Source organism: Calonectris borealis, chromosome Z (assembly GCF_964195595.1).
Source record: "Calonectris borealis chromosome Z, bCalBor7.hap1.2, whole genome shotgun sequence".
NCBI lineage: Eukaryota > Metazoa > Chordata > Aves > Procellariiformes > Procellariidae > Calonectris > Calonectris borealis.
Window position 1 is genome coordinate 48406205 of NC_134352.1, and position 23598 is coordinate 48429802.

A 23598-nucleotide genomic window follows, 5' to 3' on the forward strand; every position below is an offset into this window, starting at 1 on the left:
AAATTCACTGAGAAAAGATCAGAAAATAGATTTTTAATTTATCCTCTTCAGAAAAACAAACTGAGACTGCGTAAGGTTCAGGTTTGTGACCCATTGATTGCTATGTGCTTCAGTGAGGTGGTCATTCATGATTAAACACATTTCAAGCACTCCAGATATAGGAAGTGAGCTGACCTGTGGAATTATCATGGAACCAATCAATAAGGAGGGCTAATTGCTAGAGGAGATTTAATGTCATATTCAATGACTGTATATTTATGAATATTAGCTGCGAGATGTAACTGTCTGGGCCTAACAGTGCTCCTGATGAATCCAATGAGAGTGTTAATTGTAGTTTCAGTAGAAGAATGATTTGCTAAACAGTGAGCCATCACCTGTGAAATCCCAGGGAAGGTGAGCCGTGTCGAGGTCTTGAACCTACAAACAGGAGTAAATGTTACGTTGTAATACACTGAGCAAATGATAATGCAAACTACAGGAGAAAATACTAACAGGGAAAAGCTAATCACTGGCAAGTAAATTTTTGGAGACACAGAACAAACAGGGAGGTAGAGAATGGATTTCCCCCTTTTTTCCCCTTTAAAAAGAAGTACAGAATGTGGGAAGATGTTAGTCATTAATATAGCACTGATGTTTAGGGGGAAAATGAATGAACTTACGGCAGAGAATGGTTTAAAATGGAACATGTGGTTTTGGCCTGTCTGCATTTTACTATTTCTACTTTATTAGGAAAACAGTGGTTTTAAAGGTAGGAGCACAGGTCTTGGGGGAGGCGAAAAGAAACTCCGTGTTACTGTATGACTTTCTGTAAAGCATTTAACTTCTCATACGTCATGTCCCCGTGAAAAGGAGAATGATGGCTGCCTGACTTTGTAGGACACCTTAGGTTCCTCAGAGGAAAAAACCTGCAACATTTACGTTAGTACGTTACAACAGTACTTCTCGTGTTCAAATTCCTTCACAACCTGTAATGGATCTTCACAGTGCGTCTGCTGGACTGAATCTTACAGATGCTTATTCTTACTTTCAAATAAAAGGGAGCAGATCTATAGGTTGTCCAAAGCCATTGTGGTGGCTCTAAGGTTTAGTTCGGTAAGTGACAGTTTGGGCGTGGGTGGACACGAGTTTTCTCCCACCCCACCCAGGCATCCCCTGTTGCTGGTGGCCTTTGGGCCGCCACACGACCAGCAGCACCTTTTCCAGGGCCGCATGCGCTCCGCGGCTGGAAGCGCTTCCCAGCACGGTGGCAGGGGCTGCGGCCACGCTGCACAGGGACGGGGATGAGGGAGCACCGGAGAGGCCGTGCTCCTCGTTCGGACCACGCTCCTCGGCTGAGCGGCAGCCGCTCACTTTCCTTTCCGATCGTCGTGACCACGAGCGGACTCTGGAGGACAGTTCAACGTTAAATGACGCCGAGCAACGCTTGTGGAGTAACGGCCACCAGACTCTGGTAAGGCGCAGCCCATAACTGCCGGTGGGGCAGCTTTGGGGCTCGCCCGCGGCCCCTCCTCGCCCCCGGCACCCCGCGGGGGCAGGGCTCGGGGGCCGCAGCCGGTGCCGGGGGCGAGGCCTTGCCGCAGGCCTCGCACCTCGCCGCGGCTGCCGCAGCCCCGCCGGCGGCCTCCCAACCCGCTGGGGGCGAGGGGGCAGCCCTCGGGGCCGGCGGCGCCCGGGGCCGGCGGTAGCCGCGGGCCACGGAGCGCGGGGGGCGGCGGAGCGCGCGGCCGGCGCGGCTGCCATTTCCCCTGGCCCTCGGCGCTGCCGGGCGGGCGGGAGCGAGGGAGGGCGGGGGAGGAGGAGGAGGAGGAGGAGGAGGAGGAGGAGGGAGGGGAGAGGGAGGTGGCCGAGCCGGAGTGAAGTGAGGCGCTCAGCTGCCAACACTCACACACCGCCTGCCGCCGCAGCCGCGCTGCTCCCGGGCTCCGGGCAAGAGGGGAGAGAGGGAGAGCGAGGAAAAGCCAGACGCGGGCGAGGAGGCAGAAGATCGCTGGCAGGGGGAAGTCAGAGAGGAGGGAAGCGTGGAGAGAGGGAGAAGGAGCCCTCCTCCAGGCGGAGAGACGACTTCCCATGTAGCTGGGGACAGAGGGAGAAGCTGGCGCTCAGAAACTGTGAGAGAAGCTTTCCAAGCAAGTTACTTAATCCCCGAAGAGCGGCGGGAGGAGGGGACAGCAGTAATCACCGATTATAACCATTATTCCCAACCCCTCATCATTTAACCCCCGGGCGGTTCAATGCACTACTCCAAGCTCTTCCTAGTTTCCTCCTCGGGGTAACTTGGGAGGACGAGCCGCCGGTGCCGCCCGGAGGTGAGGAGAAGAGCCTCGGAAGAAGGAAGGAGAAGTTTTGTGGGGGTTTTGTGCGGAGGAGGAGAAGATGGGCTGGAAGCGCCGCTGCTGCTGGGGAGGCGGAGGCGGCGGGGACCTTCTCTGCCGGCTCACCCTGCTGCTGGGGTTCCTGCTGCCCGCCTGCAGGACGCGCCTCTACACCAACCACTGGGCTGTGCGGATAACCGGGGGGCTCCCGGAGGCCAACCGGATAGCTAGCAAATACGGATACGTCAATATAGGACAGGTAACCCTCCTTACAACTACTTCCGAGCGGGTGCCGGCGGCGCGGCCGGCCGGCAGGCAGGCGGGCGGGCAGGCGGGCGGGCAGGGTCCGCTGCCGCCGCCCCTGCGCCGCCGGGGCAGGGGCAAGGGCAAGGGACGGGCAGCTCCGCGGCCGCCGCACGACCCCGGCCCCGCCGCCGCCGCGGGGTGGCCCGCGAAGACCCCCCGCCGCCCCAGCCTCCCGCCGCGGGCCGGTGGAAGTGATGCGCGGGGGCAGGTACGCCGGAGCCGCGCTGGAGGGGCCGGAGCCGGGGCGCCCCCTCCGCGGCCAGGTGCGGAGCGGGGCGCGCGCCGCGGAGCCGCCCGCGGGCCGGGCGCGGGGGGCCCCGCTACGGTCTGCGCGCCGCCGCGCTGCCTCCGCGGCGGCTGAACTTTGCGCTCCGCGCCTGGCGCCCTCCTGCCCCCCCTGCAAGGAAAAAACCGCCGATGCAAGAGGAGCTCGTCCTGCAGCGAGCGCCCGTCTCCCCAGCAGCCAGGACGTGGCAGCTGCGGCCGCCGGCCCGCCGCGGGGGGCGTCCCGACCCCCCTTCTGGCGGGGCATGCGGAAGGAAAAGGTGACAGGAGCGGCCCCGGTGGCCCGGGGCGGCTGCCGGGTGTGCGGCGGCCGCCGCCGGTGCCCGGGAAGAAGGAGAGCGCGCCCGAGGTGGCCGGGGCTGCCCCAGGGTGAGAGGCGGCCCGCCCGCCGCCGCGGCCGGCGCTGCTGTCCCGCAGCCCGCTAGCTTACCGCCGGGTTTGTTGTGAAACGAGGGGAGGGAAGTCGTTCTCGGATGCCTGCGCTGTAGGCAGAGCTTCCCGGGCACGCGCCCGGCCGGTTGGGCAGCACCTGAGACCTTCGCAGCCCGCAGGTGTTTCGCTGGAAACACCTGGACTGGCTAGATCACAGATCACCCCGTGAGAAAATTCTTGGATCCAGCCAGGGCCAGGAATTGCAAGTGAGGAAACACCTGGTTCTCACTGGATCCCATCACGCTGAAAAATCCCTCGTTGCTACAGCTAGGCAGTGTTTCTGTTTAAAATGTCCAAATATCACTTTTTCTGACAGTTCGTGCCTGGTATCCTAAGCTTTCCTGACGACTGTCCTCAAAATATGAGTTGTGTATGTCAGGTTTAGCTAGGTGAGTGCCTGAAAAATAATTCCGTTGCACGCTTTGGTGCAAACATCCAAGCACAGTCTTTCTAGACAGTAGTTTATACTGCATGAATTGAAAGTTTAGAAATTAGCATTTACAGGTACAGAAGGCTTCATTTTATACAGGAGATTCACAAAAACACAGCTGCGTTTACACAACAGGCCTTTTACATCAACCGGATCAAAGTGAGACACGATTTTTATTTGTGTTGTAGAATGAGTTCCCACATACTGCATCACTGACTCAAAAGTTTGAAGCGCTCATCTCAACTGTTCCCAATCACTGCAAGCCTGAATAAGACAGCTGTGCAGTCTATTAAGATAAATAATTTACATAAGAAAAGCTGGAAAATGACACTGAGGTAGCACAAAACATGATGTGTAAAGATGCAGTTACTTAGAAAAACTGAGTACCAACTTCCCTCCTGAAGCACTTGTGCAGGTAGGAAGTGTTATTCCCACTTGGAGGCACAAAAATTCATGAGGGAGCTTTCATGTCAAAATTAAACCCCCACCTTGAAACTGCCGTTTAGGAATCCAAGTGCAAAGTTTTTTGCATTGATGTCTTTTTTGTCTTGCACACATCTTTTGCCCAAGCTGTTTCTCTGTGTTCCTATCTGGGCCTTTATGGTGCTGAAATAAGCAACAGTTAGTTGGAGGATGGACTTCTTCCCCTTTTGTCTTTTGTCAGGCCAGCTGGCTAACTCAGAGCCTGCTTTTTTATACCTTGCACATCCAAACCTCATGTTGAATTAAGGAAAGAATGTAGTAAGGCACTATTGCTTCTTATGTGTCAGTGAAAGTGCCATGTATACACCTATGAGATATTAATAATAGATACATTACTGATCAGGTATACAGATGGGAATGAGAGAAAATAGAGACTATAAATAATGAAAAACTGGAAAATGCATTACTGGCTATACAGATGAAAAGAGAGCATATGTGAAGGGAGCCAATACCGTTACTTAGTTATGCAGATAGGGAAAGTGCAAGTAGAAGACGAATATAAGAATGTTAAATGATGGATGCATGAGAAAGAAAACTTCAGTAATAACATGAACTAGACTGATGGGTGATTCCTCGTCTTCTGGCTGTAACCAGCCTTTAAGAACAAGAACCAAGCGGTGGGCATATGTGAAGAAATCCCATATGTATTCCTCTATGTATTTCGGATTGGATTAACTGGTCATTGTGCCATGCTCTACCATCAGAGTTACCTACTCTAAGAAGTGGTGTGCATCTGCACCATCTTATGCAGAGTTTCCTTTCATGGGTATCTTTTTATGATGGCCAGTGTTAAGTTTCTGATAATTTCTTGCAAAATCATCTCCAAATAGTATTTTTGTGACAGCACATTTGTTAGTATGTTGGTGGTCAGTCTAATATCTGTTCTTTTATTCCCAGCTAGTGCTTATACAGCTTTCATCAGACTGACCTGGTCACTAGGTAGAATTTATAATATGAGAATTCAGAGTTCATAAAATAATCCAAATGGCTGTGGTCTGATTATACATAGTTTAACACGTAAATATATGGTTCAAAGTCTATGTAAAATAATTCTGTAACTGTATTTCTTGAAAATACAAAAAAATTTGCATCTTTTCTGTGAAGCTTATCGATCACTCTTTGTAGATTGTATCACTTGATAAAGATGGGTAAAGGGAGTAAAGTATTAACTTTTAGAGAGAGAAAGTCAGGAATAGTGTGGACTGGAGTTAGGTTTGCCCGTTTTTGCATAGATTTGGAAAAGAAGGAAGATATTTGACACAGAACAGGAAGAGCAAAAGAATGAGAGAATGGGGCAAGAATCTACTGATTATTATTGAGAAGCAACTGCAAGCAATTTAAAAATCTGTATTTGGTGTGAGATGTTGAAAGACATTCTCTTAGCTGAATACACTATGAAAACACTGAAAGAGATAACCAGTAAGCAGAATTCTCTGTTAAAGGCAGGACTTCACATGCTTAATGTCTGTATATTGTAGCAGCTCTGGCCAGGCAATTAAACTCTGGTTTTGCAGATAATATCTCTTCTAGGTAAGCTGAAATATTATAATTAAAGCCGCAAGTGTCCGTAAGAGCTAAGCTGTTTACTTCTGCTTGAAGAAGGTAATTACAAATCTCATAAAAATACACATCCAAAAATAATCTGAAATAGATTTAAAAAACCTAGTGAAATGCATTAAGGATAATATTTTTGGTTAAATTAAATTTGTGAGCTCACCTTTAATAAGAAAGTGCAAAAAGCTAAATCCAAATCCCACTATGGCTGGCCCAAAGAACCGTACAAATGACCCAGGAAAGTAATGGAATTAAAATATTCAAGATAAGAAGTAGTGAAACTGTGTATAAAAAATGAAAGTCAAGTAGGTGCAGTTGCAAAGTTGCAAACCAGGAGTATTCTGACAACAGTTAATTGCATGATTAGAGCTGAAGGGAATAGTGGAAAACAGAGGGGTTCTGAAGGTCTTATTCTTATCAGCCACCCTGTTAATTTTACAGGAGTGGAGATGCAAAGTGCTATGGAAGAGAGAGAAATTAGGGTAGGTTAGGAGTAAAACGGTTAACAGTAGGCAGTATTTGGGTTGTGTTTGTGGAAAACTGGCATTGAAAGGAATATTAAGTTTATCAGTGGAGACAAGACGGTAGACCCAGGAAGGCTGTGAATGGTGAACACCAGACAACATCCCTTCTCCCAGTTTTTGTTATTTGGTGCATTCCTGGTAACAGGCAAAATTTAGCTTTCCCTTTTTTTTTGATGCTCGTGTGATTTGGAGAATATCCAGTTGAGTCTTGAAACACCTCTTAAGTCATTGCCATGGTGATGACAGGAAAGCTACAAAGCCTATCTAAATGACTGGACGAGTCAGTCAGAAATAGGTGGCAGAAAGGGATGTTAAAAGAGGCCTTGAGATAACCTGCTGGTGAGCAATCGAGAACTCCTGCAACTCACAGCTTCTGGGAGACTCCAGTTGCTCTCAAACTTTTTCTATGGTCTCCATCTCTTGTTACAGAAATTTGAAGCTTTAGCTTCTCTGCTTATTGAAAAGAGGAGTTTTGCATTAATTTTTAGGGGACACGGCGCAACAGAGAAAGAATCCCTTTTACTCTGTGTTTTGCCAGGCTACATGTTCTGGTTCTTGTTTCCTACAAATTGCTCCAACGTACTGCTCATTTATCCTATATTTCCTTACCATTACCAATGTGAAGTTGACGGTAGACATAGAAGCTTGTTCTTCAAGGATATTTGAGTTCTTGCAGTGAATCTAGAGAGACTGTTGTTAATTTTCTTCATCTATGGCTTGGAAAAGCACAGAGCAGCAACTTAGACCTATCTTCTATCAACTGCTACTCAGTTTCCATTGGAAAACTCTTTTCCCCACAGGATTAAACGAAGGTTATGTATCACAAAAACAGGGGCAGAAGGTCACCATACTGGCCGATACAAGCGGGCAGGATATCCTTCAGAAAATCCGTGATTTTGCTTGCTGCAATTTGGAGCTTCTGATTTGGACAGTAGGGCCTACTAGAGCTGACACTCAAATTAACAGGTCTTCATTTAAGGCCTATTAAAGGCCTGTCCCATAACTTTAGGCTTGAGTATTTGGTTACTGGTAATGTAATTTCTGTGACATAACTACAGGTGTATTAAGGACGATGAGGCAAACACAGTGAAGCATCAGTATAAGCTACAAAAGAATAGGCCCAAGGTCTCCCGTGTTTCATCGGGCTTTAAAATAGCACAAACATGGTGCAATAGCAGGACTTAGATGCATAGAGTTGACTTTTTTTTTTCCCCTTTTCTGATGCATCACAGGCATTTCTGGCCTACCCTTCAAGTGCAATTAGTAGTTTCTCTAGCAAGCAAATCCTTGTCTCATGTAAAACAAATTGCCTCTATTCTTTTTGCATGGGTCTTTTAAGAAAGTGGTCTGGACTAGCAAGCCCTCTGGGACTGTGATAAGGTAGTATAATGCAAAGCAGCCAAGGAGTTGTTCCAAGTTACACACTGGATAGAGCAATTTGGGGTATACTGCACCTCCCAGCAGCTCCTTGCTGACATATTTTACCCTTCTATCTTGCAGTGGCTGCATTAAGCAGACCTTTCTCTTAGGGCAAAGAATCTGACTTTTGGGTAAGTTTCTTTCACTGTTGGCAGCTCCTGAGGGTTAAACATATAGTCTGTGTAGCATTTTATACAATTGGCATAAATGTGCCTATGTGCTGTAAGAAGAACGGGCGGGGAAGACGTCCGGCCTGGCTGAATGGGGAGCTGTGGCTGGGACTCAGGAAAAAAAGGAGAGTTTACCACCTTTGGAAGAAGGGGCAGGCAACTCAAGAAGAGTACAGGGATCTCGTTAGGTCGTGCAGAGAGGAAATTAGAAAGGCAAAAGCCCAGCTAGAACTCAACCTGGCCACTGTCGTGAGAGACAACAAAAAATGTTTTTACAAGTGTATTAATGACAAAAGGAGAGCCAAGGAGAATCTCCGTCCTTTATTGGATGCGGGGGGCAATGTTACCACCAAGAACAAGGATAAGGCTGAGGTACTTAATGCCTTCTTTGCCTCAGTCTTTAATAGTCAGAGCAGTCATCCTCAGGGTACTCAGCCCCCTGAGCTGGACGACAGGGATGGCGAGCAGGATAAACCCCCCATAATCCAAGAGGAAGCAGTTAACGACCTGCTACGCCTCCTGGACGCTCACAAGTCTGTGGGGCTGGATGGGATCCACCCGAGGGTACTGAGGGAGCTGGCGGAGGAGCTTGCCGAGCCGCTCTCCATCATTTGCTAGCAGTCCTGGTTAACAGGGGAGGTCCCGGACAACTGGAGGCTTGCCAATGTGACGCCCATCTACAAGAAGGGCCAGAAGGAGGATCCGGGGAACTACAGGCTGGTCAGCCTGACCTCGGTGCCGGGGAAGATTATGGAGCAGTTCGTTTTGAGTTCACTCACAAGCCATGTGCGGGACAACCAGGGGATCAGGCCCAGCCAGCACGTGTTCATGGAAGGCAGGTCCTGCCTGACCAACCTGATCTCCTTCTATGACCAGATGACCCGCCTCGTGGATGAGGGAAAGTTAGTGGATGTGGTCTGCCTGGACTTGAGTAAAGCCTTTGACACTGTCTGCCATGGCATTCTCCTAGAGAAGCTGGTGGCTCACGGCTTAGACAGGTACGCTCTTCGCTGGGTAAAAAACTGGCTGGACGGCCGAGCCCAGAGAGTGGTGGTGAACGGAGATAAATCCAGTTGGCGGCCGGTCACGAGCGGTGTTCCCCAGGGCTCAGTACTGGGGCCGGTCCTGTTCAACATCTTTATCCATGATCTGGACGAGGGGATCGAGTGCTCCCTCAGTAAGTTTGCAGACGACACCAAGTTGGGTGGGAGTGTTGATCTGCTGGAGGGTAGGAAGGCTCTGCAGAGGGACCTGGACAGGCTGGATCGATGGGCCGAGGCCAATTGTATGAGATTCAACTTCGGCCACAACAACTCCAGGCAACGCTACAGGCTTGGGGAAGAGTGGCTGGAAAGCTGCCCAGAGGAAAAGGACCTGGGGGTACTGGTTGACAGCCGGCTGAACATGAGCCGGCAGTGTGCCCAGGTGGCCAAGAAGGCCAACGGCATCCTGGCCTGTATCAGGCTGAAGCCTTTTGTGCTCTTGAGCTATTGACTTAAGCTTTTTCCCCTCATTTCTTTGTTTATATAGATAAAAGAGGAGGAGCACCAGTAACTGACTCTGGCCACATGAGTATTTTAATTTGAAATGTGTGGGCTTCAAAATAAGGAAGGTTTTCTAAGTTTGGGATCTTCTAGAAAGTGGTGCCTCATCAGTTTCAGGTTGCTGTCATCAGGTGCCAGGAGTTTCTCATTCAGGCAGGGGACTTCCCTTGAAGGTGCAGGAGAGCAGGAGAACAAACAGCTGATACACCAAAGATGATGGAAGAATGGGAAGAGATAAAGATATCTTATCTGTGGCTCCAACAATAGAGGAGATAAATGCTTTCTTAATTAGTATAGGAGTCAACTTTAAATCCTCCTATTCCTTTTTCTTTCTTAATTCTAGACAGGGACTGACGATGGGTCAGCACTTTTTGCAGAACACATCTTTCCTCTCCTAATTGTATTCTTCCAGTAATTTTTCTTTTCTGATCTCTTCCAGGGTCTAGTGGCCTACTCCCCTCCCTTGGCAAGTGACAGACTACCCTTTCCCTCCAATTTTCTTCCTCCAAGGAATACACGCTGTTTGCCAAAAGACATCTAAATGTGCTAAGCTTGAGATGTGGACCAGGAGTCACTGTTAGATATATAGATGTGGTTTTTTAGATAATGTAAATGCTGATGCAAGTCGCCAAAAGCTTTTGCTTTTTTTTTTTTTAAATTGGGAGTTAAAGATTGAGATTTAAAGCCAGCAACTCACACAAAGAGTTAATAAATATTAGTTCATTTCAAACCTGAGGTCCCAGTGATGGCACAGAGATAATGTTGTGTAACAAGATCAATTGATCAGAAAGAATGGGTGGAATGGCTGTTTTCCATTTTCCAAATCTATTCCTGATGGGAGGCAAAAGGAAATTTTGCAAACTAAGTAGCTGAAATTGGAAGACTAGAAAAAAAGCATTCAGTTAAGAGAAAAGGGAACTTATTTTAAGATAAAGAGCCTAAAGTAAGGTGGTGGTTGTCTTCAGCAAAGGAAGGAGTTTGTTGCCATAATCTCCACTGCCTTACATGGATGACTCAAAAAAGCAGGATGGTAGGCCTCTGTGTGCAAAGAAGTTCAGCTATGCCAGAATAACAGTATAGACAGTTAATAGAAGAGACATACCCCTTAAGAGCCTGTGTGGTCACAGCACTGAAACAGAGTATACTCTTACTAAAATTTAATACCTGGGATAGGTTTAACGAAGTCCGGAGTATTAAAGATGCAAGTACCAGGACTACGATATTAAAAGAATCAAAGCTAGGTGTGCTTTAAGCTGCATGCACATGCAGATGTAGGGAGTTACACAGATACACCAAGGAAAACGGAATTTTCTCTTATTCATGTCAGAAAAAAGTACATTTAGGGACTGGTAGAGAATAACCACCTGATAGAAAGATCTTTCGAAAATGTAAGCACTGAAACAACATTCTTGCAAATGCTCACATGCCCCAAAACCAGAAAACCAGCACATGTTGGAGAATACATGGCTAGTTACTTCATACTTAGCCGTAGTTCTCTTGTCTGTGCAGTTAAAAATGAGAGGGAGGAGGGAGAGAGAGCAGAGCTTACTACTACTAAATGTGAGCTTTAATTAGGAGTTGGATGAAGAAAAGGATGTGCCGAATGGGTTCTGGTGGTAGAGGCAATCCGATAGTCTTTTTATGTTGTTACAAAATGAGGGAAGATGAGAATCTCATTTAACAGCATAGTAGTCAAGCTACAAATTATGTTATGATTTTTTATTTAAAGCCCTTAGGCAAACACACACTAAATTATACTTTTAAGAATAACAATTAGTTGCAAGCTCAACTTACAAATGGCAATGTTTGTGGGAACTGCTCCTCTTAAACAAAATACATAAATAAGGGGACAGGCTAGATTAAAATGGAAGAACCAGAAGAAATCTCTAAAACATATTAAGGTAAATCAGTAGTGTGTCATAACTCTGGTATGACGTGACCTCTGGCTGACAGTGGCTGACAGTTGTAGACATGAAGGGCAGGGGGCACATCTCTACAGATCAGCTTGTCCATCACAGGGCCCTTGAGGAGGATCAGCTATGCCCACATCTTTCCCACATTTAACCAGTTTTTGAAGATCTTCAGTAAGGAAGCTCCACAGTGCCAGGGCATGGTCGATTTTAGTGGCTCATTATCCTCCTTGCCTCAGTGAAGTCTAAGCCGTATCTGTCTTCCTGCAGTTCAAAGCCTGCATTTCTTGTTTCTCTGATCCTAAAGAGTAGCAGCATCAGAAAAGTTGTAGCGTTCCACTCTTCCTGCCACCCACTTTTGTCTTCTTTCATCCAAGCCCAGTCCTTTTGCTTGTTTCACATAGGTCAGGCTTTCACTTACCAGTCTTGCTGTTTGACTCTGGTCTTTCTAAGTGATCCTCATCTTCTTGACCAAGCAGCTGCTAGAGCGTTACAGCTGAGTACACCGTAAGGATTGCTTCAGTTGTCCTGAGGACTGCGGTCCTATTTACATGCCCCATTACGGTGTTTGTCTACTCTGTAGCCGTATGACATTGTGGACTTAGTTCAGCTTGTGATCCACTATGGTGCACAGATTGATTCTGCCAAATTCCTATCCCATTGTTCTCCAGCCTGAATTTGTCCAGTAGATTATTATTGATTAGATATAGTATTTTGCATATGCCTTTGCTGAATCTTGCCCTGTTTTCCAGACCTCGTTTTACAGTTTCAGTTTGTTTTGAATTCTGTTCCTGCCCCCGCAACATGCTTGCAGATCCTCTCTGCCTGTATGTTATGTTTAATAGGTGTCTTTCCTATGCCAATATTCAAGTCACTAGTTGAAATATTGACCAAAACAGTTTCTAGAGGAACTCTGGCAGGTAGTAGTTTGCTGCCCTGCTGTAATAAATATCAATATATCAATGTTACTTACATATTTTTGACCTACTATTCCATAGTTTAATTTTGTGCCCTACTTCAGGAATTTGAAGGGGACTGTTAATCAAGTAGTACTTGAAGATAGATACAGTTTTTAATTTGCAAAGTATCAGTTCAAAATAAATATAAAAATCGCAAGGATATTGGACTGGACTGGATCATCAGTGATTGCTATTACATACCTTAAGGTGTTTGTAAGTAGATTTTTTACCCCAGTTTTAAACAAGTCTAAAACTAAGTGGTTTTAAAAGTGGTTTTATTACTTGTTCTCAATCTAGAAAGCTTTTTTTTTCTTCTGACTTCCAGCTTGCAGACTGAATTTAGTCATGGCCAGTGTATATCTATTCTTGTGCTTAAGTGGCTCGTCTGTTTCTCCAGCACATTTGCAGGGGGAACCAGCCTTTACTTTTGCTTCTGTAGCTTCTGGTTTCCTATTAGAAGATAGGCTTCCCACTCCCATGGTCATCCCAGTTGCTGTGTTTTGATTGACATCTGTTTGCCTTGACCAGAAAAGATGGCCAGCTTGGATACAACCTCCCCACTGCTTTGTACAATGTCATAAATAATTCTTCAGCCTTTGTCAGGCAAGATATTTCCAGTATCGTATTTGCATGTTTTGCAGCTGTGTTCTGTGATTGACCAGTGTATCTTTCTCTTCCTCTCTAAATGATGAATTGTAAAAACACAAAGTGGAAAAATAGATATGTCGGCCATGGATGTGAATAAATCATACGGTCCCTAGTGAGGAACTGTGGTGCTCTTTGTCACCTGCCAAACACAGGAAAAAATATGATCAAACAGAATCCTGCTTGCCAGAGATGTATAGCTTAAGACAGTAAGTGATTATTTGGCAACATGCTGGACCCAATTTGATTGATACTTGCAGAATGAAAAACTCTTTGGAATGAAACGTTGGCAAGTCCAGAAAAGTAACAGAGCTACACCATGAAATCCTGCCAGAATAGCTTGTTGTGGAAATTCTTTTGGATTACATGATGGTGTATGATGGAGATGAGATTGTAAAAGGCACGTTAGCCAGGCATGATCATGGATTATATGGTTCTAAACAAATTAGGTCAGAAAAAAATTCCAGGCACAGACTCTTCCATATAGAAGGAATTTGCTCCGAGGGAGACAGCATGCTTCTAAATGAGGGATAGCAAACAACAAGGGGCCATTTTTGGTCAAGTTATGGTTTTTCTCCTTTTTTTTTTTCTTTTTAGAGACATTTTTGTGCCAGCAGGGTATAGGCCTCATTTATGTTTGTTTTCCAGGGCCAAACTGAAGTTGTAGAGATGTTACAAGTCCCAATTAAAACCTTTGCTACATTCTCCTATTCATTCGTGTTCAAACTGGAGTAAAACCACTGGGTTTTGTGCAAGAGTGCTTAGTGGGCAGTGAAAGTGTTACTGTGAAGTGGTGGGTGGCAGAAATTCAAGCCTAGAATTGGATAATATTCTCCTTTTTTAAATATTTAGCTTAATCAATGGTAGCATATAGCCTCCCTCTGGATAAACCTAGAGAACATTTTTTTGCTTTTATTGAGCTTTTCTTTGTAGAACATATTAACACAGTAACCTGATGTCTTAAAAACAAACAGGAAGGAAAATGCATGCTGTGTTGCACCTCTAAAGCCAGTAGAGGCTTTAGACCAGACATCTAGGGTGCAGAGAAGTAGTTCCTGTAACATTTTTATTCATGTGAACAGCCTTTATTCAAATAGACCTGTAAAGATGCAAGGCCATTCTGGGTCAGTTAGAAGATCCATCTAGCCTGCCTGCCTATGGCAGTGGTGTTAAGTTACCATCTGTGGGAGATGATGAACAAAACAAGCATCCAATGCTTCTCCCTCACACTCCCTTCAGCTGTTTTCAGCTCAGGAGACTGCCTGAGCTGGATATGGTTTCTGCGTACTTAGGAATTCTGGATGTTTTTTTTGTCCAGACGATTGTCCAGTCTTTCAAATAGAAGTAAACTTTCAGCATCCACAATATTCTTTGGCAAGGATTTTAAAAGTTTGCTACTTCACTTGCATGAAGAACCACCTCTTTTGCTTGTTACTTACTGGCTTTGTTTGATGGGTACTGAAAGAGATGGTGAAAGTAGATCTCTGTCCCCTCTTCTTATGCCATAGTATTTCCTCCTAAATTGTGTCGTACCTAGACTGAAGAGTCTTGGTTTGCTTAGCTATTCCCCATACAGAGGGTGTACCATATCTTTGTCAATCCTTCTTCTCCCACTTGGAAACTTTTCCAGCTCTACTATGTCTTTGGATAGAGGGGACTAGAACTGCACACAGTACTTAAAGTGTGGCAAAACCTTGGGTTATTCTTACAGTGCCATGTTCTCTGCTTTATTCTCCATACTTTTATTGATCATGTCTATTATGTCATTTCCTGTTGGGACTTCTACTGAGCTGAGTTTCCATGGATTAGTCTGCCATAACCCTGAGATCATCACTCCTCAGTGGTACTGGGCAGCTCAAAACAGTTCATTTTAGTGTGAGGTTAGGTTTGTACATCCGTTCATCTGCATTTGTCTACATTGGATTTCATTTGCCATTTTATTGTCGTCACTCAGTTTTGCAGGGTCCTTCCGCAGCTTACGCACAGTCAGCCACAGTCTTTACATCTGTGATTGTTAGGAATAGCTGACATCTATACCTCATTGCTGACTCCTTTTTCCATGTAATTTTTTTTTTATGCAATAGTGTAGGTCCTAGAAGAGGTTCTGCCACGGACCCCAGCAGAACTCCAGCAGCATCCTCTGCCCATTGTGAGAAGCTAATTGCTTTTTAATAAGTAACTAATTACTCCTCAGCTTTGTTTTCAGTCTTTCAACTGATTGCTTGCTTCTGCAAAGACCTTGCCATGGCTTCTTAAATTCTTAAAAGCTGTTGGTGAAGAACATTGTCAAAAGCCTTTTGGAAGTCCAACCAGAATATATAGAATCATAGAATCATTAAGGTTGGAAAAGACCTCTAAGATCATCGGGTCCAACCATCAACCCAACACCACCATGCCCACTACACCATGTCCCTAAGTGCCTCATCTACACATCTTTTAAATACTTCCAGGGATGGTGACTCAACCACTTCCCTGGGCAGCCTGTTCCAAGGCCTGACCACTCTTTCAGTATAGAAATTTCTCCTAATGTCCAATCTAAACCTCCCTTGGCGCAGCTTGAGGCCATTTCCTCTCGTCCTATTGCTGGTTACTTGGGAGAAGAGACCAACACCCACCTCGCTACAACCTCCTTCCAGGTAGTTGTAGAGCGCGATGAGGTCTCCCCTCAGCCTCCTCTTCTCCAGGCTAAACAACCCCAGTTCCCTCAGCCGCTCCTCATAAGACTTGTGCTCCAGGCCCTTCACCAGCTTCGTTGCCCTTCTCTGGACACGCTTCAACACCTCCATGTCTTTTTTGTAGTGAGGGGCCCAAAACTGAACACAGTATTCGAGGTGCGGCCTCACCAGTGCCGAGTACAGGGGCACGATCACCTCCCTGCTCCTGCTGGCCACACTATTCCTGATACAGGCCAGGATGCCGTTGGCCTTCTTGGCCACCTGGGCACACTGCCGGCTCATGTTCAGCCGGCTGTCAGTCAGCACCCCCAGGTCCTTTTCCTCTGGGCAGCTTTCCAGCCACTCTTCCCCAAGCCTGTAGCGTTGCCTGGAGTTGTTGTGGCCCAAGTGCAGGACCCGGCACTTGGCCTTGTTGAACCTCGTACAGTTGGCCTCGGCCCATCGATCCAGCCTGTCCAGGTCCCTCTGCAGAGCCTTCCTACCCTCCAGCAGATCAACACTTCCGCCCAGCTTGGTGTCGTCTGCAAACTTACTGAGGGAGCACTCGATCCCCTCATCCAGATCATGGATAAAGATATTGAACAGGATCGGCCCCAGTACTGAGCCCTGGGGAACACCGCTCGTGACCGGCCGCCAACTGGATTTAACTCCGTCCACCACCACTCTCTGGGCCCGGCCGTCCAGCCAGTTTTTTACCCAGCGAGGAGCGTACCTGTCTAAGCCGTGAGCCGCCAGCTTCTCTAGGAGAATGCTGTGGGAGACGGTGTCAAAGGCTTTACTGAAGTCCAGGCAGACCACATCCACAGCCTTTCCCTCATCCACGAGGCGGGTGAATCTATCTATCCATCTTTATCTATATGCTTGACGTCTTCAGAGAACACTAATAAATTTGTAAGGCAGAATTTTCCTCTGTTTAACTATTTCCAGAGCGGTCATTTTTTTATCCAAGTGTCCATTAATTCTCTTATTTCTTAGTTTCTACTCATTTGCCTAGTAGTGACTTGCAAGTCCATAGTGCTTCAGATCTCCTTTTAAAAATTGACATCATATTTGTCACCCAGCTGTTCTGAAATGTGAAAACTGTTTTTTAGGTGAGAGATTTCATACCACTGCTTCTATTGCTTTCAGTTACTTTCATTTACTGAGTGTTTTCATTCAGCTATTTCATCCATATTCCTTCCACACTCTGGACTGCAGAATATTTATACTTCAAGTATCATATCTTGAGTAACCCATCTGAGCTGAACTGAAGCAAACAAATCAATCAAATGCTAAACTTTGAAAAAAATCCGACGCTTTGTGAGTATGCTAGGCTCCAGTGAGCCAAGCATGAATGAACAGCAATGGCAGGGCTTTAAGCTGAGAAAGTTCCCTTACCCCTCTTGGAAATGAGTAGCACCACTTCCCTGCAGGAGTAGACTGCAGAATAAGCTCTGTTTTCTCTTGAGCAATCAAGCCTCGTCCTGCACAAGGAGCAGTAGTTTTACCAGTTGGGAGTGGAGCGGGGCCAATGCGGATACCTGAACAGTGGTCTTGCAGCTCAGATTAGATTTTTCTGCTTTTAGAGAAAAACACTTCTCTCACTGGACCTCAAAGAGAGTCTCTGAAATTTAGCTCTGAAATTTAGCAGTATTTGGTTGCAGTTTGTAAAGGCTTCCGTAGCCTTTTAGCATGAATATTAGAAATGCATTTGCAGATACCCATTAGAAATTGCATTTGCAATTCTGAATTGTATCAGAAAGTCTGACAGACCAGATGTGTCCCATCACCGCCACACAACGAGCTCCAGCCCTAACTAGCATTACAGGTATTAACTATGATACTGTTTTCAGTTTTCCTCTTGAAAGATTCCCTTTTGCTCCCTTGTTAGCCAAATCATTCTCCCTCCTTGGGTCGAAAGCACAACATTAGTAAAATTTCATTCATACCTGTTTGAAGAACGAGGTCATTTCCAGAGAGGATATGTATGACAATGTCTGGGATTTCCTTGACACTACTGACACATGCCCATCTCTGCATTACTCTCATTACTCCTTTCTGCCTGTCTGATCAAGTGATACCTTTGCTTCAGTTCAGAGAAGTTTAAGTATCCATTGTCAGTGAATGGTCTCCTCCCGATAATTCTTAGGCCAGTGCATGATGATCATGGCCAACTGACAAATCACAAAGCCATCGCCTAGGAAAACTGATAACTGGAATTAAACAGGGTTGCTGAGCTTTGCTTTCCAAAAGAGTTAACCATCCTGTGACCTAAAGGGGCCCTGGACTGTGCTGGCATCGCAGGTCTTACCAATAAATGGGTCTACCGTTGCAACAGATTGCTCTTTTGGAAGCTTCCTTGTATATAAATACTGTTCCCATCTTGCGAAATTTGAGTAATTTCCATTTCTTGCCTGGCAACTATAAATATTAATCTGACACGCTTAACTGCACGCTTAACTGAGCAATTCTAGTGGTGGTTGGAATCTGTGTTGATTTCATGATGTTTCTGATCTTGTAGGACTCATTTGACATGAAAAATGTTTCAAAATGGAAATGCAAATCCATTTATAAAGAAGAATACATGGTTTTATCCAATTCATTGCTACCATTCTAACTGACCGGCTTTTCCTTATTTCACTATTTTGGTATTATATATTTAATAGCAATGCATTAAACAAATATACAGGAAAAACATTTCTTCTTTCTCCAAGAAAATCTATTTTCAGTTACACAGTTAAGCATTCATTCAGCCCTCGGCTTGTAAGGTTCTGCTCTCCAAACAAGAATGCCACCAAGGAATATTCTTTAAATGTGTGAAATAACAGTGTATGAAAGCTGTGACCTGTTTTTCATTGGTTTTAGTAAATTCACATATTTCATCATTAATTGGATACCAGTTCTCCTTGACTTTTCTCTGTAGTCTGAAGTAATTTAGAAGCTGGTGTATGAACCTAGACATTAGGATGCTAACTTAATGTAAAATGTAGGCCTCACTGAGGCTCTTCATTAAATGCTTATTTCATTAAATTATTGCAGTTCTCGTTAAATACAGTGGAAGATCCCACTGATTCCAGTGAAAGCTGAATTGAACCTTAATCTCTCTTCCGGCACTATGGAAGTTGGTAGGAGGAAGTAGCAGGAGGGACCTGCGTATATCTGAATTAGTATGTCATACGTCACATGTTTTTTTTGTTGTTGTGATTGCAAATAGTTACTTTAAGCGGAATATTACAGGACTATGCTAGAATTAACAGTTCCTTGGTGTGCTGGAATATTTTTTGAAATCCTTACTCAATATTAGTTATGATGATGTTGATGTTTTCTTTCTTACTAGGTTTGAATGCTACATAATGCAGTTGTTTTGGGGATTATTTTTTGGTTTTGTTTGCTTGCTTACTTGCTTTTTCTTTATGTGTATCTTTAGATCCTGTCAAAGAAAGAACTTTTTTGTTTTCATACTATTAAACTTAGGGAGCTATAAGATCCTCTCCAGAAACTGTTACTCATATGAATAGTTGCTCAAGTTGTCTTATCAAAATCAATGCGATTACATGTGGGTGTGGAGACTGCTTATATAAATAATGGATGCTGGCAAACCTTACTTTTACACAAAAAGTATAAACTTTTGTACAGCTCTAGCATTAACCAAATAAGATAGATGAATGTGTCGGCATCGTGCCTGGTTCTGGACAAGTTGCACCTTTCTCTGTATTCGGTTAAGCATTTTGTACAGAGTGGAAGATCATCAGACTTTGGTGCAGTACAAAGTTGAGGATGTATGATCTAGATTCACTGTAAAAGACCGTTGGATTTAGTGCCTACACACACCACATAGGTGAACTTAATTTAGTGCTAGACATTCCCGTGAGTCACTTCTTTATTACTCTTCAGTAAATTATATTGGTGATAGAGGAGGAAATTGCTTAAATCAAGTCTCATGAGAAAGTCACTTAAATGAAAACATTGTATTTACTATGACCAGTAAGAGCTGAATTCAGATTTGTAAGACAAAGTACAGCATGAAAAGGTTTATTGCTGGCAATATAAATGTTCACTGGAAACAGTATGACTACTGTAGGTCACTGCATTAGTCATTTTGAATGTTATAAACCCCATTGCTATTAATGTGCTTAAGAGTTTTACACTGATGTTTAAATAACTGGATAGAGATATAACAGTATATCTAACTTGGTGCCCAGTTCTTAAGTCTTTTCTCATACAAGTAACCCCATTAGATTTGATTGCCCTTGATTTATGCCTCTTAAATTCCATTAGCTTCAACAGAGTTATTTCTGATTTATGGTTTTGTAAATGAGCAGGGACTTGATCCCACTGGGACTGGGCAGCTGTTTACAAGTTTCAGGACAGGGACGATGGTTATTAAATATTTCATGATTAAGATTTAAAAGGAAATGAATATGAACATTCTTTGCAGTGAAACTTCTCTTGCTGTAGTTTGTTAAAAAATAAAACCTATTTCTTAACTACCCTTTATACTGTTTGCATGATTGAAATAGCAGTGTCAGAACTTTGTCAAGCCTCATTCTTATGCTTTATTATAATTACATATCAGAAAGTACAGATTACGAAGCAACAATAATCCTTAGAGTCTGGAGTAGCTAATAATGTATGGAATATGGCAGTTCTGTTTGCTACTTAAATAAACATTCATGATACTGCATGTGTATCCGTCCTTGTTCTCTCATCATTTTACATTTGTTCAGTGATACAACATGAAATAGGATTGGAAGTCAATAAAATAGTGATAAAGCTCATTTCAAGCGATGCAGTATATCATTTAGATATTTTAAATTACAGAGTAGTGAGTTAGGAAAGGGAAAAAAATGTTTCAGAAAGCAGTGGCAATTTAGTTGACCCCTCAAAATGTTAATGGTATTTGTTTCCTATTCGATGGCTTCATTATGGGGACTGTTTACTGAAACAAACATTACCATATTGCCTAACAGCTTCTTTGCAGTTACAAACAACATTTGTTATGGCTTGAACTTGCAATGCATGATGACTGTGTTGAAGTCACTTGAAATATTGTAGAGGTTAAGTTTGTTCATAGAGCAGAAAACAAATACACTTTGTTGCACTCATTTTTACTTGCAGAAATAAGGTGGTGACTCACTGGGTTTCACAAAAAGGGGCATGAACTAACAGTTTACATTGCACTGCTTTCTGTATTGAAAAGAAACAATAGAAAAGATTAATGGGAGTGAAGGCAGTAATTGATTTCCTTCTGAGAATTTTCATGAAACATGTAATGTTGCTCTGGAACTGCAAACCCACGGTCACAGGTTGCTGAGCAACCTTGCATTGCTTTATTTGATAGGCATATGAACTTGCCAATTGCTGCGATGCCTCCTTAGGCGAAGCTCACAGTGGCACTGTGGTTGCAATTATTAATATCCGTTATTGTACTTGAATTATAACATTTCATATGACAGATATGGAAATGGCTTCCTTCGCCATCTCTGACCAACTCTTTTATGCTAATATATCTGTTGGAAGACCAAACCTGCACTTCATACAAAAACCTTCCCCCCCCAATAATTAAGGACTCTGTGTTCATTAATTTTTAGCTACTTTTTGAACATTGTTCTAATAGTCACAACCTATTTATCAGTCCTAGAGAGGAGGTGGATGAAACTCTTCCTTACTGACTTTAAAAGAAAGATTTCAAGTACTGTAGTGAGATTTCTTTGAATTTAATGTTTGAACAATCAACATAGTGTCCAGATATCTTCCACTTCTCACATTTGATTCATTCTTAACTTCACTGAGAGCATGTTTATGTGCCCTTGTTTCTGGGGAAGTGGTACCACACAGCAAGTGTTCAGAGGATACCAACGTGCAGCACAGTTCAGATTCAAGGACTCTGCCAGCTCTTGTCCTCCCATAAAGACTGATGCGTGTTCTTGTTCTCAGAGCTGCAACAGACAAAGGTAGGGGGCCAAGCTCAGGCTCTGCTTCTGTCATAATTTTTGGAAGGAATATGTATTTACTGTGGTCTCATGTGACCTGTGGCGTATAAGGCACAATTCTCTTCGCTGCTCATCAATGTAAGCCTCAAACATCGTTTTCACCTGGTCTTTATTCAGGCAGCTTTTTGTTGGCTTTATTTACCTGATGGGTGTCTTTGGGATTTCTCTTTTTATGATTTGGCTTGAGTATTCTTCTTTTTTTCCTGCACTTCTAGAAGTAGCATTTTTTGTAATTAAATATGATCAAAGTGTGTTTTTATTTTAAAGAAAATCAGCTAACCTCACCTCCTTTCAGAACTCAGTAAGGCAGAAAGATCTTCATTCAAATATCCACAGGATTTATATGAATATATAACCCAAAAAAGAAGCTACAATCCTCTTTGGAAGGATTGTTCATCCTGTATAGTAGGGTAGATTAAATTAATAAATCTTAGTGTGATTTAGCATGTATTAGAATAAAGCTACAATACAGTTCTGATTTATATCTTTCTAATATCTGAACTTATTCTATAAATTCATATTACCTCCTAAGTCACCACTTTTGTGACTTAATGCTTTCCCATTATTGCAAAGATAGTTGTGTTACATGACAAAACAGTTTTTTGATGAAGCAAAACATTTTATGTTGCCATTTAGGTGTTCGGTTTTTTCTCTTCTCCCCCCCCCAGTAATTCCACATGTTAGTGTGGAGAACAGTAACGTACTGGAATCTCAAAAAGCAGAATTACATTTGGCAATATTTGTTTTAAAATACAACTGTACAAAAGTAACCTGTAAGCAGAAGGCATGATCTAGGAAGCTTCTTCCAATTTACCTGAACTTTGTAAAAGTTATAGGCCAATTATCAGTCTCAAAGGAAACTTAATTTGTTTTATATTGCTAAGTATATTTTAAAATATGTTTAGAACAGAACATGTCTCTATTTAGAGAAGTAGAATTTTGGAATTCTAAAAATATTTTAGAATAAATCTAACTAGGAATTTAGAATTCTATATTTAAATTTAGATTTTAATTTGAATTAAATTTTAATTATAGCATATAATTGAGACTCTAAATATGTTTAGATTATATTCTGGAACATAGTAGAAAGCCTTGAAAAGAAAACCTATTAGAAAAAAGTATTTTTATAGAGGTATACCAACTCATGTAAATATACCAACTCATGTAAAGAATTTCCACTGGAAATTGAAATGTTCTTTTTATGTTCTTTTTAATCTGCTTTTTTACTTAGTTTAGCTACAGTAATATTTTCTGAGAATTTTAAAGCTCCTAACAGATACATAAAAATTCAAATTCACGTTAAAATTTACGAAGTGACCTTGAAAAAATCTCAGCCTTGATACCAAATTAGAATGATACCAATAATTATAATTGACCTGAAGATATTGTTACTTTTTTATCGTACTAACAAAGCACATGAAAAGTTAAAAGGCTAGAGAGCTTATGTTCATTTTTCCAGTGAAAGAATTAATGTGCTACTTTATTTTTAAAGCAAAATACAGCAGCGTGTAAGCAACAGCAGTGACGTTAACTGAAAGAACATAATGCGGAGCTACTTTATTTTAATGGCTCTGTTATTCATTATTTACATCAACTGTTTAAAAAGCCAAACAGTACTTTCCTAGCTCAAGGTAAGTGCCAGACAAAATTTTTCCATTCAAATAGCTGAAACACAAAGGAAAAATACAAAAGAAGTCCAGAGTGGCATATGTTAATTCAGTAAGGTGATACGTTTTTCTCCCCACTTAAATAGAAGGAGAGGGAACGTCAAGGGTAAAGTGGTAAAGTGTTAGCATGTTCCTACCATGTGAAGAGATAGAACCTGATTTATTTCTATGGAAATTGTGATGTTTCTGCTGTAATAGCCATGTGGTTTAATTTATCTGCCTTTTGGGGTTTATTTTTCATATGCAGGTGGTTCAGAAGGGAATCTCCTTTTTCTGGCTGAACTGTCCTGTCCTCCAGACCAAAGATTTAA

The 23598-nt window shown here is 43.4% G+C and overlaps 1 protein-coding gene across 2 annotated transcripts in view; it reads left to right on the top strand.

Moving 5' to 3' along the window:
* Window positions 1-2373: 2373 nt before the first annotated feature.
* PCSK5 (proprotein convertase subtilisin/kexin type 5) overlaps window positions 2374-23598 on the top strand; it is a 260305-nt gene continuing 239080 nt past the window's right edge. For both annotated transcript variants that reach the window (XM_075136217.1, XM_075136218.1), the window contains exon 1: window positions 2374-2571. In XM_075136217.1, coding sequence (XP_074992318.1) covers window positions 2374-2571 — 198 coding nt within the window. The remainder of the gene's footprint in view (window positions 2572-23598) is intronic.